This window comes from Octopus bimaculoides, chromosome 11 (assembly GCF_001194135.2).
Source record: "Octopus bimaculoides isolate UCB-OBI-ISO-001 chromosome 11, ASM119413v2, whole genome shotgun sequence".
Taxonomy (NCBI): Eukaryota; Metazoa; Mollusca; class Cephalopoda; order Octopoda; family Octopodidae; genus Octopus; species Octopus bimaculoides.
In genome coordinates, this window is record NC_068991.1 from 8,255,173 (window position 1) to 8,272,938 (window position 17,766).

General features: G+C 36.5%; 1 protein-coding gene across 1 annotated transcript in view; it reads right to left on the minus strand.

Annotated features, from left to right (window-relative positions):
• Positions 1-17,766, minus strand: part of LOC106880891 (low-density lipoprotein receptor-related protein 6) — a 54,113-nt gene that overhangs the window by 9,021 nt on the left and 27,326 nt on the right. Inside the window, exons 3-9 of the mRNA XM_014931044.2 lie at positions 11,451-11,851; positions 7,773-7,904; positions 6,767-6,967; positions 4,834-5,029; positions 3,232-3,482; positions 2,161-2,301; positions 798-1,096 (exon numbers count right to left, since the gene is read on the minus strand). Coding sequence (XP_014786530.1) covers positions 798-1,096; positions 2,161-2,301; positions 3,232-3,482; positions 4,834-5,029; positions 6,767-6,967; positions 7,773-7,904; positions 11,451-11,851 — 1,621 coding nt within the window. The remainder of the gene's footprint in view (positions 1-797; positions 1,097-2,160; positions 2,302-3,231; positions 3,483-4,833; positions 5,030-6,766; positions 6,968-7,772; positions 7,905-11,450; positions 11,852-17,766) is intronic.

Genomic DNA, 17,766 nt, shown 5'->3' on the forward strand with positions numbered 1-17,766 from the left:
AAAAAAAAAAAAAAAAAAAAAAAAAAAGAAAACCAACATTATATCAAAATAAACTTGGCCATAATTAAGAGTTAATTACAATAAATAGCAACTTCTTTAATTTGTATTTTCTTTTCTTTTGTATGAAGCAAAGTTTGGATGGTTTGACAAATTCGAATTCTCACTGCCACCACCAGCTTCTCCTTTTTCTAACTATGGTAGCCATGTATCTCCTCTACAGCAAGACACCTTTAACTACTAATTACCTGGTATAAATACTTGGTTCCCCCTCAGTTGAGAGGTTTTATCATGTCAGTCGACTTTGCCTTTCATCCTTTTGAAGTAGATAAACTAAGTACCATTTGAGCACAGGGGTTGATGTAATCGACTTAACTACTCCTGAGTGCGAGTATAAAAAACTGCACACACTCTGCCGTGCCATGTCAAACCTGTGTGGAAGAGTTGGCTCATCAAACCAGTATGATCTCAAGTTCAAATTCAAGGCCTGTACATCTGTTGGGTGGAGAAAATATGTTGAGGCCTTCATCCTGCAATGGACTGAACAATGGCAATCTAATCCAATCTACTGAGTTACTCAGTGACCTCAAAGGTGCCAGTGCCACTTAAAAAGCACCCAAAACAGTCTGTAAAGTAATTGATATTGGGAAGGACATCCAGCCATAGAACATGCCAAAAACAGACATCATCCAACCCATGCTAGCATGGAAAGCCGACATTAAATGATGATGATGATGAGGTAAATCATAAAAGAACGGAAAAATGAAAAAAAAAAGGTCTTCATTATACAAGATACCTACTTTAAGTGAAGCATCTGTCCAATATATCCTATTATCACTGTTATCAAAATCCAGGGAGTGTGCATCTTTAACTGACTGGATGGGAATTAACACATCATTGTGGTTAGTTTCGAGTGAAATACGGCGAATATCTTCTTTTCGAGAGAACAGAAGGAATCCATCAGGAACTACACAGGTCTTCTCATCATTAAGGAGCTCAAAGAAAATCCCAGTAGGACATGCACACACAGGGCCCTTTGGGAATGTATTTAAACATAGATGACTACAACCACCATTGTTTTCAACACAACCATTAGTTCCTGAAAACAAGAAAGCATTACAATATAACTTAAACATTTTGCTATAAAAATACAGAGGTTATTTATAGCCGTTATTGAAACAATGTTAAATGGTATCAAGTATTATCAATAGGAGCATTATTCATTCAATAATGCAACTTTCAACTTTTCCTTATTATTAAAAAACTGCTAAATGTGACTTGACTAAGAATTTTGTTTAACTACATTGTTACCATACTATTGTTGAAACGCACTGCCTTTGTTTTGGTCAAATTAAAAAATAAACAAGAAATTTGTAAAATAACCTTGTCATTAATAAGCTGGTATTTGGAATATAAATTAATAACATTTTATATCCTGCCACAGGTTGGTATAGATAAATTATGCAGCGATGGTTTAATGTGTTCATTACGGGGACGTAAACACACCAGCATCGGTTGTCAAGCAATGTTGGGGGTACAAACACAGACACACAAACATATACATACATACATACATGTATATATACATGTGTGTATATATATATATATATATATATATATATATATATATATATATATACGATGGGCTTCTTTCAGTTTCTGTCTACCAAATCCACTCACAAAGCTTTGGTCGGCCTGAGGCTATAGTAGAAGACACTTGTCCAAGATGCCACGCAGTGGGACTGAACCTGGAACCATGTGGTTGGTAAGCAAGCTACTTACCACACAGCCACTCTTACGCATATATTAACAATTCAAAATTAAATGCTTATGATGTAGAAAAATAGAAATAAAGAAATGGTAGGATCTATGTAAATAACACATTTCTTTGACTGTATTCTTCTGAAGATAGACCTTTGTGACTGAAATATAAAAGTTTTTTTAAAAACTTTCTGCATTGTTAGAAGCTTTCCTTATTTCTTATTTCATTCATTTTTTTTTAACTTCTGTACTACAATGCTCTACTTTAATTACTTACGTTGTAGTTCAAAGAGAAATTATAACAAATAATTCATGGAAATGAAACAGAAACATCAAAACAGATAATACAACTGATTTGAATAATTGAAATATTTCAAAATGAGAAACCAAACAAAGCTTTACCTTCAACTTGGTGCATGCTAACCGCCTTTAGTCCCATCAAATCTGGAAGTTGGTCGATAATTACTTGACGTTTTCCACCAGTAAGTTTATGCACACGTTCAATGGATCGCCTTTGCCAATCGGTCCAGTATACATAGTCACCTGACAAACAGTAAACATGGTTAAGTTAAGTATCAGCTATGCAAATGTAACTTTGAGGCTACATCCCAATGCAGCTGCACGACCATCTTCCCTCTTTGCTAACTAAGGTAGCCACGTATCTCCTCTACAGGAACACACCTATTCTTGTCCTTCTATTGTACTTTAAACTCTCATCATCTGGCACAAAGCCACCTCCCTCGATACTATTCACTCATCTCAGTTGAGGGATCTTGTCTTGAAAGCTGCTTGGTAACCCCACTGATGTCAGTGCTACATGAAAAGTACCCTGTACACTCTTAAGTGGTTGCATATCTTTTCACACGTGGCTGTGTGGTTAAGAAGCTTGTTTTGCAATCACATGGTTTCAGGTTCAATCCCACTGCATGGCACCTTGGACAAGTGTCTTCTACAACAGCCTCAGGATGACCAATGCCCTGTGAGTGAATTTGGTAGACAGAAACTGTGCAGAATTAAGGCGGCGAGCTGGCAGAAACGTTAGCACGCCGGGCGAAATGCTTAGCGGCATTTCGTCTGCCGTTACGTTCTGAGTTCAAATTCCACCAAGGTCGACTTTGCCTTTCGTCCTTTCGGGGTCGATAAATTAAGTACCAGTTATGCACTGGGGTCAATGTAATCGACATAATCTCTTTGTCTGTCTTTGTTTGTCCCCTCTATGTTTAGCCCCTTGTAGGCAATAAAGAAACAAGAAACTGTGCAGAATCCTGCTGTATCATTATCAGCAGTATTGTTTAACGTTTATGTTTCATGCTGGACAGTTTGACAGGACCAGATAGGCTCAAGGATTTCATCATGCTCTAGTGTCTGCTTTGGCATGGTTTCCAAAGCAGATATATATATTCTATAGCATCATCATATAGCACATATGATGCTATAAAATATGGTAACAACCAAAGTGGAAATCCAACTTACCTAGTAAACTGAATCCAAATATATGAGGTAAATCATTTGATACAAGAACAACTCTGTTAGTTCCGTCAAGGTTGGAGAATTCAATCATGTCCGTTTTAGCGTCTCCCCAATAAAGCTTCTTCTCGTGGTAGTCAATAGCAACACCATTTGGCCAGCCTAATGAAGAATTAATCAGAGCTACTCGTTCAGAGCCATCCATGTTGGCCCTTTCTATCTTTGGAGTTGTTCCCCAATCAGTCCAATACATGTGTCTGCAATTCAGGAAAGACAATACAGATGAAAAGTGCATCATAGAAACAAGACGTAAGTAAATAGTGAATAAAGAAAAGCCACAACTGAAAAATTTTAGCAAACACTGAAGTTTGAATACACAACATACAATAATTGTCAAAGCATTAACACATAAAGCCAATTATCTATCATACTAAATGTAAATATATTGGGACAAACAAAATTTACTGCCATATTCATCAGGAGACAGTATATCCTATGGATGTGTTGTGTTTAAAAACACAAAACGACGTATATATGAGGGGGTGCGGAGAAGTTCCTGACTTTAAGGGTATCACAAAAGGCCTGGTTGGAGGCTCAACCTTCTGAGTTCTTTTACAGGGATTAGAAAATCTGAAGGACTGCTGCAATAAGTGTGTGAATCTGAGAAGGGAATATGTTGGATGAAATCATAATTAACTGATCCTCCTGTATTTTCTTTTACCCAAAGCCAGGAACTTTCCAGCACCCCCTCATATCAGAGGGAGGCTGAACTCATCCCAGCAGCAGCAAATGATAATGTTAGAAGCATTTCAGCCTCGTTAGGCATTATCAATAACACATGCCCTCTGACAGGATTCTTAAGTGAAATCTCTCACCAACGATATATACAAAAACAATGAAAAGAAATCATTGGTGTTGCTGGTAGCTACACAGCTGAATAAAAATCCATTGTATGCAACTGAAGTAGTATTAGATTAAAATAGTCATTTACGTATCATATTCATTGTAAGTACATTGTTATAGGCAAACATTTTCTGCAGTAGCCATCCAGAAATAGCATCTCTTATGGATGTACTGTTTACAAACAGCATGTATGAATCAGAGGGAGATGGAACCCACTCCAACAGTGGTGAATACATTTTTATCAAATTGCTACAGAATTTCTAGTTATTAATGCTTTAGCATTCAGATAACTGTGTAAAATGACATTGTAGGGTAGGTGTTAGAGGCCAGATCTGGCCAGCCTGAACATAAAACAAGTAAAATATTTACACCTGGTATGGCCAATTTAACCCGTATGGCATTTAAACTGTTCGTGTCCGACCAAAATAGTCTACTTGTTTTATCTTCAAACAGCTCAGATCTGGCCTTTCACACCCATCCTACAGTGTCATTTTACAAATAAACAATCACTTCATCAAAATGTCAAAGCTACAAGATAATAATACATGATTAATTCAAAATAATGTGAATAAATAAGCATGACATTTGACAGAGGAATCTGAAAGCTAAAAAGTTAAAGAAATTTCATGAACAAAATGAAGGATAATTGATTTAAAATTGTGGTCAAGATAAACAGTTGTCAAATAAATCAAAGTTTCTATTTACCCTCGAATGGGATCAAGACAAATAGCTCTCGGCTCAGCCAATCCTTCTGAAATAAGCACCTTGCGCGATGTTCCATTCAAGCGACAAACTTCAATACGATCTGTCCCCGTGTCAGTCCAGTACAAATTACGCCCTATCCAATCAACTGCCACACCGTCCGGATGTTTCACTTCAGTGCTAACTACTATTTCTTGACCTGTTTGATTCACAAGAATTTTGTAATTAACAAACAACAAAAAAGAAATTAATAAAAATTTAATATAAAGGACATTAATGTATTTTAATGAGAAATAAATAAACAAATACTGTGGAGATGTACTTGCATAGCAAGTGACTTGATCTGAGATTGTGTGCTGGAAGAAAAACAATTGCAACATGGAAGGTGTTTATAAGCCATATAAAAACACGCAAAAACCGTTACATTCACTTCAACATTTAAATTTAATTTGTCAAAATATTTTTGTCACATCTCAGAGATGCAACACAGAATTTTGTCAGTGAACAGGTTGTGGTTTCAAAGCGACAAAAATATTTCGACACAAATGAAATTTAAATGTTGAAGTGAATCTAACGGGTCTTGTGTGTTTTTATATGGTTTGTAAACACCACCCATGCTGCAATTGTTTAATAAATAAGTAAAAGATAAAATTTATTGAATTTCAAGCATTTTTTTCTTATATTCCATTATGTATACACACCCACACACGTCATTTATGAGATGACTGTTGAAACATCATGTTCCAAGACAATAAACACCACATATACCTACTCTTTTTTGTAACATTGAGTTCTTTCTTATCATGGATAAGTACAATTAACTGACTGAAATCAATCTAACTATTTTTTCATCTACCAAACTACCTCTCTATCAACCTGTCTCCCTGCCTATCCACACACACACACATTTACGGATTACCTCCCTTAGTAAACAACTCGGCATTTATAAACGAGAAGGCAAAAACAACTTTCAGTGTAAAATAGAAGTAATAATTCTGAGTCCAAATTCAACAGGTCTATTATATGTACAAGGTCTGAGGTTTTGCGGGAAGGGACTAGTTGATTACATCAACCCCAGAATTTCACCTAAAAGGATGAAAGCCAAAGCTTATAAATGTGCAAAAGAGACCCTGTGAGACCTCTGACAAGCTGCTGTCTGCTCTCACAAAATCAACCAGAGCAAGGAAAACCAAGAGCTGTGACAAGTAAAACAATAACAATAACAATAACAATAATAATAATAATAATAATCTTTTCTACTAAAGGCCTGAAATTTGGAGGGGGGAAGGTGTAGAGCTGATTACATCAACCCCAGTGCGCAACCGGTACTTATTTCATTGACTTCAAAAGGATGAAAGGCAAAGTCTACCTTAGTAGAATTTGAACTCGGAATGTAAGGATGGACAAAATACTTATTTCTCTACTGCCCACAAGGGGCTACACACAGAGGGGACAAACAAGGACAGATAAACGGATTAAGTCAATTATATCAACCCCAGTGCGTAACTGGTACTTATTTAATCGACCCCGGAAGGATGAAAGGCAAAGTCAACCTTGGCAGAATTTGAACTCAGAACGTAGTGGCAGACGAAATACCGCTAAGCATTTCACCTGGTGTGCTAACGATTCTGCCAGCTCACCGTCTTGGATGGACAAAATACTGCTAAGCATTTTACCCGGCATGCTAACAGTTCTGCCAGCTCAAAAATAATAACAACAATAACTAATAATATTAATAATAATAATAATAATAATAATAATAATAATAATGCACTACTGGGCACTGCACACATCCTACGCAAAACACTTTCAATACAGTATTCATAAGAGCATCACAGCAAACCACAGCACATACCCAAGGCACACAGAGCTGCGCTCGGTAGTGAAGTGAAAGCACGTTATAAAAATAAAACTACTGAACAATAATAATAATAACCAGATCCATCCATGTGAGCTCGTCGAATGAGATGTATATTGTCATCAGTCCAGTAAACATAGTCCTCAACGGGGTCATAGTCTATGGCAATGGTGTGTTGGATGTCATTTAGCTGAAGAATCACATCAGTATAATCAGGTGTATCCAGGGATATTCGACGCAAATCTGATCTTCGAGCCAAAAGAAGAATTTCCTTAGGACCTATAAACATCAATGCAAAATTCATAAGATAATAACACCAAAATCAGAAAGGATATATAAAATGCCAGCTTCTCATTAAATTTAATAGTAATTTACTAAAGTTTATCAACAACTATAAAATAGAATTACAGTAGAACCTCGCAGTACGAGCTGAGACTCGTGCGAATTTTTGTCTTGAAGTACAAGAGGAAATCCACAGTATGAACACACAAATTGTCCCATCCCTGAAGTAATTAAGTTAATAAAACCAGTTTACATATTTCTTTTGCATTCTTTTTTTTTATAATTGTCATTTTACTTGTAACTACACCTTTTCTGTTTTAAAACCCATAAAAAAATTTATTTTCGAGTAGTTTTGGGGGGCTGGAACAGGTTAATTATATTTTAGTTAATTTCAATGGGGGGAAACTGATTTGTAAAATGAGTAAATCATAAGACGAGCTTGGTCGTGGAACAAATTAAACTCGTACAGCGAGGTATCACTACATTTCTAGTAAATATTCAGCAATTATTTGAAATTGTATGCTGAAACAAATCCATATTTATTTAGTATTAATTAAATATATATGCTGTTATTTATTAAGTCTTTTACCATTTCTCTGTGATAATATCTCTGATACTTTATTGTATATGCCAAAAAACAAAGTTGTAACAAAAGACTTTTATACCATAAGCTATACAAACAAGTATCTCTGTAAATAAATACTAGCATGTGTTAATTAAATGATTAATTAATTAATTAATAGCAAATACAATTACAAACTATAATGATACATAGATTGTACATCAACAAAATAAAACTCACTGCCAGGACAAGTTTGGCCGTTTTCGTGAATACGAATTCCCGTCGGACATGCACAAGAGTAAAAAGGTGCTTGAGGAGACATTAGACACAAGTGAGAACATCCACCATTGTTGTGACCGCATGGATTTATTTCTAATTAATTGAAAAGAAAAATCATTTAAAAAAAAAAATGGCAAAAAATACAAAAATTCATTTTCGAAGAAAAATGTATAACATACATATGTGTCAGATACATGTTATAAAATAGTGTTTATGTGTTATATATCCTGTTTATATTATTCATACTAAGGTAATTCATAAACTCAACTGAAGCAAAAGATGTTATGAAATGCAAAGAGTGGAATGAGAACAGAGTTTATCCCCATGGATCGAATAAAAGGTCAGATTTAAAATTCTGATACAACAGAAGACACCTGAAGAAGGCTGGAGTATACAACAGTTGAAATGTAGTGAAAGCAACAATTAACAAGAGCACTCAGAGAGTGCAAACCACCACCAACGCTCTCTATTGAGATCAGCCAGAGATGATTTTTAAAATGAGAATATCTGAAATAAACTCAACTGCTCTCACAAACAAGAATACTAAAAATGAACCTGACTGTTCTCAAAAAAATTTTTTTTTAAACGGAAAAGTAATCCAGAATCCTTGTCTAGAACCAGATCAATCCCCAAATCTAACCAGTTTGTACCAGTCATGAAGCTAAACATCCTTGAAAGTTTCATCCGAATCCATCCAGCGGTTCTTGAGATATCTTGTCCACGGACAAACAAACACGACTGAAAACAATACCTAACTGCCTTTGCTAAAGCAGAGGTAATGATGAGGACATCAGTCTGACTAATACAAACAATAAACATAACATAAATTCTTCATCCCAGAAATATAAAATTGTAGTGTTTATGTACTTAAGCATAAAGACTGAATGAATAGGGGACCAGAATTTAAGACAGTGGCTCCAGAAAATATATCTAATGGCAAATATTATGTCATCATTGTTCTTACTAATAAAGTTGGCACCTGCATGTATGTGCTCAGTTTTAAAAATTTTATTAGCAAGGATAGTAACAGAATTATTATCGTGCTTCAGCTCAATCAGGTCTGTCGAGAACCCCAAATATCATAAGGCCAGAGCACAATTCAATTTATATGACATATATGTGATTGAGATTACAACAGACATCTCTGAACTGGATGCCAGCCCATCACAAAGTTAACTCCTCATTTATTGCTGAAACTCACTTACAGCTGAGTGGACTCCAGTCCACTCAATATGAAATGACGTGTTTTGCTCAAGAACAAAATGCACTGTTCAGTTCAGGTATTGAAACCACAATCTTATGACCATGAGTGCAACACCCTAACCACCAGGCCATACATCTTCACAGGTTAACCAACACACATTTTCGATTACAGAGATGTAAACAGGAACATTAAACTGTAGAAAGGACATATAAGCCTTTGTCCATGTTAACAATAATAAAAGGACCTCAATTAATACCTCTGGACAACAGGAAACGGTATTAGGGAGTCAGATAAATTTGATCTTTTTTTCCCGTTATTTATTTTAATCCTTTCCAATGTTCTTTGAACTAACAAGTTTATATGACAACAAGAAACACAACAGAGGGCTGCAATGTCAAACTCTCCCCTTCATCAAAAGCCAATGGTCATTGAAAATTGATTACACTGGTGGTACCCCAGCATGGCCACAGTCTTTGGGCTGAAACTCATAAAAGAATAATGTTTTATTGAATTTTTGTAGATCACTTCTTCTACAACTTCTGTTTATCACTTTTGAAATATGAATAAATGTTATCTTTTTTCAGATGTATGATGTTGGAATACCAAGCAGAAAAATTTTTTAAATCAAATTTATCTGACAACCCAATACTTTGTAAACTCTCATTTTCATAAGTACCAAACTTAAATGAATCATTAAGGAGAGAATTCATGCTAAAAATGTTCAGCCTACAAGCTGGCTTACAAAGACTACACAAACTAGAGAGTGTATTCATAAGATATCTGAGTTATTAATCTAATACTTATACATCTCTGCAAATCTTTGCTATCTTGGGTACCAGGGTATTAGATTTCAAATCTTAAACTCCGAGATAAATAATCTATTTTTAAATAGTCATTGACACCATGGTCAAACTGAACAAATCACTGCCAAGTAAGCTTAATTTTGTAAATCAACACAAAAACATTTCCCATGCTCCTGATTTGGAACTATATTGAAGAATATCTTTCACAGTTTATAACAAATTTCCTTAATTCTATCAAAAACTTACAAGACCTACATAAAACTCATTGCCTGCAAACACACTGAACAGGATGACACACATGGGTGCAGGAGTAATGGTATGGTAAGAAGTTTGCTTACCAACCATATAGTTCTGGGTTCAGTCCCACTGTGTGGAACCTAAGGTAAGTGTCTTCTTCTACAACCTTGGGCCAGTCAAAGCCTTGTGAGTGGATTTGGTAGGGAGAAACTGAAAGAAGCCAGTCGTATATATAATGGGGCACTCCGTCAGTTGACTGTGAAGGTTCCAGTTGATCTGATCAACAGAATGCCCTGTTCATGAAAGTAATGTGCAAGTGGCTGAGCACTCCACAGACTGTGCTGGTATGGCTATGTGATACGTATGGATGAGGACAGCTGCTCTCAGCAGGTTCAATACCTAGGATCTCCATTTAGGTCTTTTCTTTGCCATTCTTACACATTCGCCATATGACGGTTCAGTTTAGTTCTTGTAATCAAACCAGTTTGTTCTAGGTCTTCCTCTCGAGTGTTTGCCCTCTATTTTTTCTTCTATTGGGTTGTCCGGAAAGTGCGTGCCGATTTTTAAAGGAAAGAAAGCGGTCAATAAATACTTGCCAGTACATTTTTAATCAACCAAATATGAACCATTTTGTTGAACAATGCGTCTCCATCTTTCCTTTAACTTGAAAATACTCTCTTCCCAGAATTGAGGTGATTTCATGGCAAATAAGTCAAAAGGTAAGCTACTATAAATCGGCACGAACTTTCCGGACAACCCAATAGTAACAATCATTGTATGCCTTGTGCTCTTACTATGTGATCAAAGTGATAAGAAATTAACTGTTAGATGTGCTATTAACATTAAAACAAAATATAAGCACCGGTATGACTGTGTGGTAAGAAGTTTTCTTTCCAACCACAAGGTTCTGAGTTCAGTCCCACCGCATGGTGCCTGGGGCAAGTGTCTTCTACTATAGCCTCAGGCCAACCAAAGCCTTGTGAATAGATTTGGTAGGTGGAAACTGAAAAAAGCCCATTGTTTGTGTGTGTGTCTGTGTTTGTCCCCTACCACCACTTGACAACTGGTGTTGGTGTGTTTACGTCCCTTTAATTTAGGAGTTCGGCAAAAGAGATGGAATGAATACCAGGCTTTAAAATAAAAAAAAAAAGTACTGGGATCAATTCATTTGAATAAAAGTTCTTCAAGGCAGTGCCCCAGCATGGCCACAGTCACATGACTGAAATAAGTAAAAGTAAAAGTAAAAGTAAAAGTAAAAGTAAAAGTAAAAGTAAATTCAAGATACAAATTCCAGGGTGACAAAAAAACAAAACAAAAAAAAAACAAGAACATGAAAATAATTGTCATGATAAACAAGCAATTTCCTCTACAGAATGGTAAGAATTTGCTACTCACTGCTAGGCTGTCTCTTGGCAGTGTAGACATGAATATCCATTGGTGAGAAGATATCACTGTGTACCACCTCCTTATTGTTCCCAGTTCTCTTATCACATGAATAAATGGCACGGGTGTGCCAATCTGTCCAAAAAAGTGTTTCTTCAAAGAGTGTCAATGCAAAAGGATGAGGTAAAGAACCTTCTACAACTGGCCTGCGATCAGATCCATCAAAATTACAACTATGAATAAAATTGAGTTTGGCATCAGCCCAATAAATTTTGGAATCATCATAGTCTAAAGTCAAGCCATTTGGCCAGTGGATATCTTCACTTATTATCACAGAACGATTTAATTTATTCCCATCCATTCCAGCACGTTCAATTTTAGGCCGCTCACCCCAGTCTGTCCAGTACATATAGCTGTAAAATATATAAAAAACATACAAATTAGAAGTTAAAATATATAAAATACAAGTTAACTCTTTTGTTACCAACCCACCCAAAACCACTTCTGTTTCAATGATACAAATTTCGTGTTTAACCCTTTCGATACCAACCCGGCTGAAACCGCCTCTGGCTTTGTAGTACAAATGTCTTGTTTTCATAAGCTTTTAATTAAAATCTTCCACCAAACCTTAGGCACAATTTATGTTCCTAACACTAGCTTAATGATAACCAAGTTATTTTACTAAATTCTTTGTTATATTTGAAATTAATGAAAGAAACACAGAGCATCTCAAAATAAATATGGTAACAAAAGAGTTCAAGTGATCTAAAAACCATCTTTCAAAATTTCCTGTTCATCTATGTTCCATACACCAGGTTAATAATGATAAAGTTACTTTGCTAAATTCTTCATTATTTTCAAAATTAATTGAAACAAAGGCAATGTATTTCAACAGAAACATGGTAACAAAAAGGTTAAAAATGATTACTAAACAGGAAAAAAAAAAGATTAATAAATGAATTCTTTAAAAAAATTTTCTCTAACCCTATTAGAGATCTGTAGAAAAATTTATATAATTCTAGTTAATTGTTCTTACAAATGTTATATAAGTAACTGGTTACAAATATTACATAACATGAGCTGCAAGTTATATATATTACATAACATGAGCTGCTAGTTAATATATTACATTACATTAGTTGCTAGTTATATAAGGAGATGATTAAAATAAAATGGAAGCAATGAGAAATAGAAAATTAAGCTATATTGGAGTCAGATTTTGCATGAGAAATGGCCTTGCAAAATCTTTAAATACACATGTTCAAACACACAGAGACACAAATACTGGCACTCCACTACCACAAGTGCACACACACATACATATGCATGTATGTATACACATGAATGAGTAAATGTATGTGTATACTTACATATATTTATATATACAAATATATGTAATCATATACGCAGTACAAATCAGCCTCTCTTGACATGAAACTGGTACATTTATTTTACTGTAGTTTTGACATCTGAATAACGATTATTTTGAATTAATACTTACACAGCTCAATTTTCATAAGGAATTAACACGAAGCATTTTAAGGTTATTTTTTCCCCCTAATAAGGCAAGGGTTAGCTTTGCAGGACCCCATGACACTTCCCCTCATCTTGACCTATCCTCCACATCATTCTCATCAATCTCCCTGCCTTGCCCTCATTTGCTCCTCCATCATCTTTAGCCATGTTTTCTTGGCCTTCTGTTTCTAATTCTTCCCACAGTCATTTCTACTAATCTTCTCACACAATCAATTCCATCCTTCTTCTGCCCATCACCCAGTCATTTCATCTAATTTGTCTTCACAACATCCATTATTCCCATCATTCTCTGCAATTCATGGCTTTCCTCTCTCAGTAATTCTCCACTCATTCACTGAACCATTCTCATTCCAATTCTGTCTAACCTTCCCTACTGGTGAAGGCAATGTGGCTAAGCGGTTAGGGTATTTGGCTCACAGCTGTAAGGTTCTGAATTCAACACCCAGCAGTGCATTGTATCCTTGAGCAAGACATTCTATTTCACGTTGCTCCACTCCACTCAGCTAGCAAAAATGAGTGGTTTCTGTCTTTCAAAAGGCCAGCCTTGTCACTTTCTGTGGTATGCCGAATCTCCCCGAGAACTATATTAAGGGTATGCATGCCTGTGAAGCACTCAGCCACTTGCAAGTTAATGTCATGAGCAGGCTATTCCACTGATCAGATCAACTGGAATACTGATTGTCCTAACAGTTTTAGTTGTTTTTCTTTTTTTCCTTTCCAACTTTCCTTGCTACTGTGTTCATTAGCTATACATCACTCTCAGAAACCATAGCATCACTCTCAGAAACCATAACATTTCTTACACATGCATCATGTACCTTTTCTCTTCAGCTTCAGCAATATTCCCCTTCTCATGAGGACTTACTCCACACACATTTCATTTTAGTGACTCTCATTGAGTCAATTTTCATAAGGAATTCATTCATTATTGTAATAGTAGCATGAGAAAGCAAAATGCTTTCAATTCTGTCAGTATACAAGTGGCCCTCAAAAACTTGCTGTGATTAAAATGGCCTGCAGTAATTCAAGTTGGCCAGGCCTGGACTAAAACCCTGTCAAAAGTTTTCTCCAGATCAACAAACCCATGAAACAACATCTACTTATTTTCCTGTGACTGCCTTATAATAAAGACTTTATCAGTCATTCCTCTTCTTGGCATAAATTAGAACTGCATTTCATCAATCTTTATACAGAGTGTATCCTATATCTTTATACTTTGTGCACACATCTGTATGTCGTAGGAAGCTACTAGGAGTTTGGATGTCAGGAAAGGCATCCACTGTCAAATACGACTCAAAACAAACCCCCGTGATGAGTTTTCATAAACAATTGAGAAAACACAGTTAGTCTTGGTATAATTCACTTTCCTTTAATGAAATTGCTCTTCTATCAAGATGATTTGCAATTGTTTGTTCGGATACAATCAATCTCTATGTTGAATGTAAATATTTGCAACCACTTTTCAGTGTTAATTGTGAGTATTTGTTTAACCACTCAACAAATGTCTTAAGCTTCTTTTCTATCTCACAGACACCTCCATAATGCAAATATGATGCACAATCTCTGTGTAGCTACTTCAATTATATGCTGTTGTCTTCTTAACACCCAAGCAGATTTTCAAGCTTTTCCCTGTTCAGCAGCAGACAGCACAAACGTATAAGTTTCAAGGACAGACTTCTTGTATGAACCTGGCTTTCTTCCTTGTTAGACACCTGGTGAAATACCAGTGTTTGTAGCTTAAGACGAGCTATCACTGCCTTGAGATTGTGAGTCACCAGTCAAAATAACCTCAAAGTACATTATGATAAGCCCAGAGCAAACTGAATCTATTTTCAATATCATTTGAATGTCTGTTTTTGATGCTGGCATGGGTTGGAGGGTTTGACAGGATCCAGTGAGCTGCTGGACTGTGCCGAGCTCCAGTGTCAGCTTTGGCATGGTTTCTACAGCTGGATGCCCTTCCTAAAGCCAACCTCTTCACAGTGTATACTGGCTGCTTTTTATGTGGCACCAGCACTAGTGAGGTTGCCAAGCAACTTGCAAGACAGAAAAGAACAGGGAAAAAGGAGAAGAAAAAAATAATAATAATAAAAAATAAAACACAACTGAGTGAGTACCTGAAATTATTGTCAACAATAATACCAAAGTCATGTTCACTAACAGACTCCTTAAAGTTGGAATTGTGAAGTGAGTAGGAAATTCCAAGTTTTTGCCTCCCAAAATATATGGAGGTACACTTGTCTGCAGCGAGCTTGAGTCACCAGTCAATAATCTCTTACTACATTGTTTCCAAGTCAAATTGTCAGAAAGCTCTATAGCAAACAGGATCGGGTTTTTTTGGTCTTTTTTTGTCTGGTTTTTTTATCATATAGTACAGCTTAATGTCATCTGCCTGTTTTAACACATTAACACGTTTTGTGTTGGCATCAGTTTCATTAATGTATGCAACAAATAAGAGGGAACCAAGAACAGAGCCCTGTAGGACATCAGATGTCATTATATTAGGTGAAAAATGTTATCCTGCAACAAACACTTTGAATTTCAACCAGTAATATTTGCCCATTGCAGAGAGCTTCACTAAGTTATTTGTATGGCACAGAATTAAAGGCTTTGGCAAAATCAAGATAGAAATTTAATGAGCTGGCCACAACAGCTGGAGATAGATCCAAACCATAAGGGTCAAATAAGGTTATGAGGGTTCCAAAGTATCTCTCTGACACAGGACTATCAATATGTTCATTCAACTTGTGAAACTGACCGGACAACAGCTATTAAAAAAATGATGTACAGTCACCCTTAACACTGGCAATTTTCCAATGTTCTGTGGGTAACACAGTTATTAAGGTAGTTATTTAAAAAGTAGTGAAAGCTGGTGCAGTAGAAAGAGCCTGCTGCATTTGAAAAGCAGACATGTAACACAATCAAGAGCAGGACCCATATAGCTGCACATATGCCTGATATGGTTGAATGCTCTGTTGCATCTTCTACATGATTTGAATTCATGTTCAGCATCCTGTTGCTCTTTCCTGCTTAGGTGGGCTGCTGCAGTCTCACCATATTGCACTTTTGGGATTTCTAATGGACTTACATGATATGATGCTTTGCATGTGGCTCGGATTGAATTTAGAATATACTGAAGATAAGTACTGACATATCCAGAATCATAGAATGTTAGCCAATGTAGGCGCTGTAACTCAGTACAATAGGAGTTCTAGTCATAACGAGCAGTTTGGAGATGATGGTGCACCTATATACACAACAGACTCCCACACAATTTTCATCCACCATATTCACTTACAAGGCATTGGTTCAGGGCTATGGCAGAAGACACTTGTCTAAAGTATCGTGCACTGGGTCTGAACCTAAAACCACATTCTGTCTGATTCATGCAAGCATGGAAAAGTGGACACAGAATGATTATGATGATGATGATGAGAAGGAGGAGGGTATATATTTGAGAGAGTGTTGCAGAACATCGATCATCCTTTTGTAAGAAAAAAAAAGAAGAAAAAAAAAACGATATACAACTAAACATTCAGAGTTTTATGATCTGTGGGTAGTTGGGTGAGTGGGGGACACAGCTACTAAAATATTTTTCTCACTCATAACAAGCAGTCTCGAGTAGGTCTTACACTAGGTGGGTCACAGAGTACAATGAGAATTAAGTACCTCACCAAGCCAGATGTGCAACATCAGAAAATTATTTAGTCAATTGATTGGACAGAAACATGTCTGACAGCAACATGTCTTAAACACAATAAAACTGTAGTGTACATCATCTGTCCAATGGGCTGCACAAGACCACCACAGCTCAGCACACTATGACATGGGTTAAATACCATCCACATCTTAACAGCACAATAAGTTCAGTGTCACCTTGAGACATGGGCACACTGGACAGTTGCCCAGGGGCCTCACAGGCGTAGAGCAGTGCTCCAAAACCTTTTTTTTCACTTGTAGTACATTTATATTCTTTTCAAAAACCGGCGGCACACCTGAACTAAAAATATAACTAAACGTATAGGGGAAAAAAATTATATTCAGGTTACATTGTGGCACACCGAGCATCCTCTCATGGCACACTGGTGAGCCACGGCATACCGGCTGCAGAGCACTGGTCTAGAGGCTCAGTTCTGATCTATGAATATTGTTGCAGACAGTCAGTAAAAAATACTACAGGGCCTAATTAGTGCATTGATTTGCCCAGGGGCCCAATTCAGATCTATGTATGCTGCAACTTGCTTTCAGCAAGTAAATAGTACAGGGACCACACCAAAGTTATTGATTGAGCATGTGTGCTTACGATGGTGTGTTACTAAACTCTCTGGTCCGAGTTTGGGTGAGTGAGCGTTGTGTCAATAGCATCGAGGTACAATTATGTTTCAACCAGATTTTCAACCTTATTGCAAGCCTCACCATTTCTTCCACCCAACTTTTTCAGATTCTAGATGTCAAGACAAAGAGAATGATATACTAACTTCGAAAATGGCCGGAGTGGTGTTTACGACACTCTGTTACTAAAACGCCTCATTTGTTGTAGGTTTCTAAATTTTGATTTACTGTCAGGTGACTTCTGGCCAACCCTGTATATACAACGGGCTTCTTTCAGTTTCCACTTACCAAATCCACTTCACAAGGCTTTAGTTGGCTGAGGCTATAGTAGAAGCCACTTGCCCAAGGTGCTTCACAGTGGAATTGAACCTGGAACAATGTGGCTGGGAAGGAAGCATCTTACCGCACACAGCCATGCTTACATATATGAGAGAGAGAGAGAGAGAGAGAGAGAGAGAGA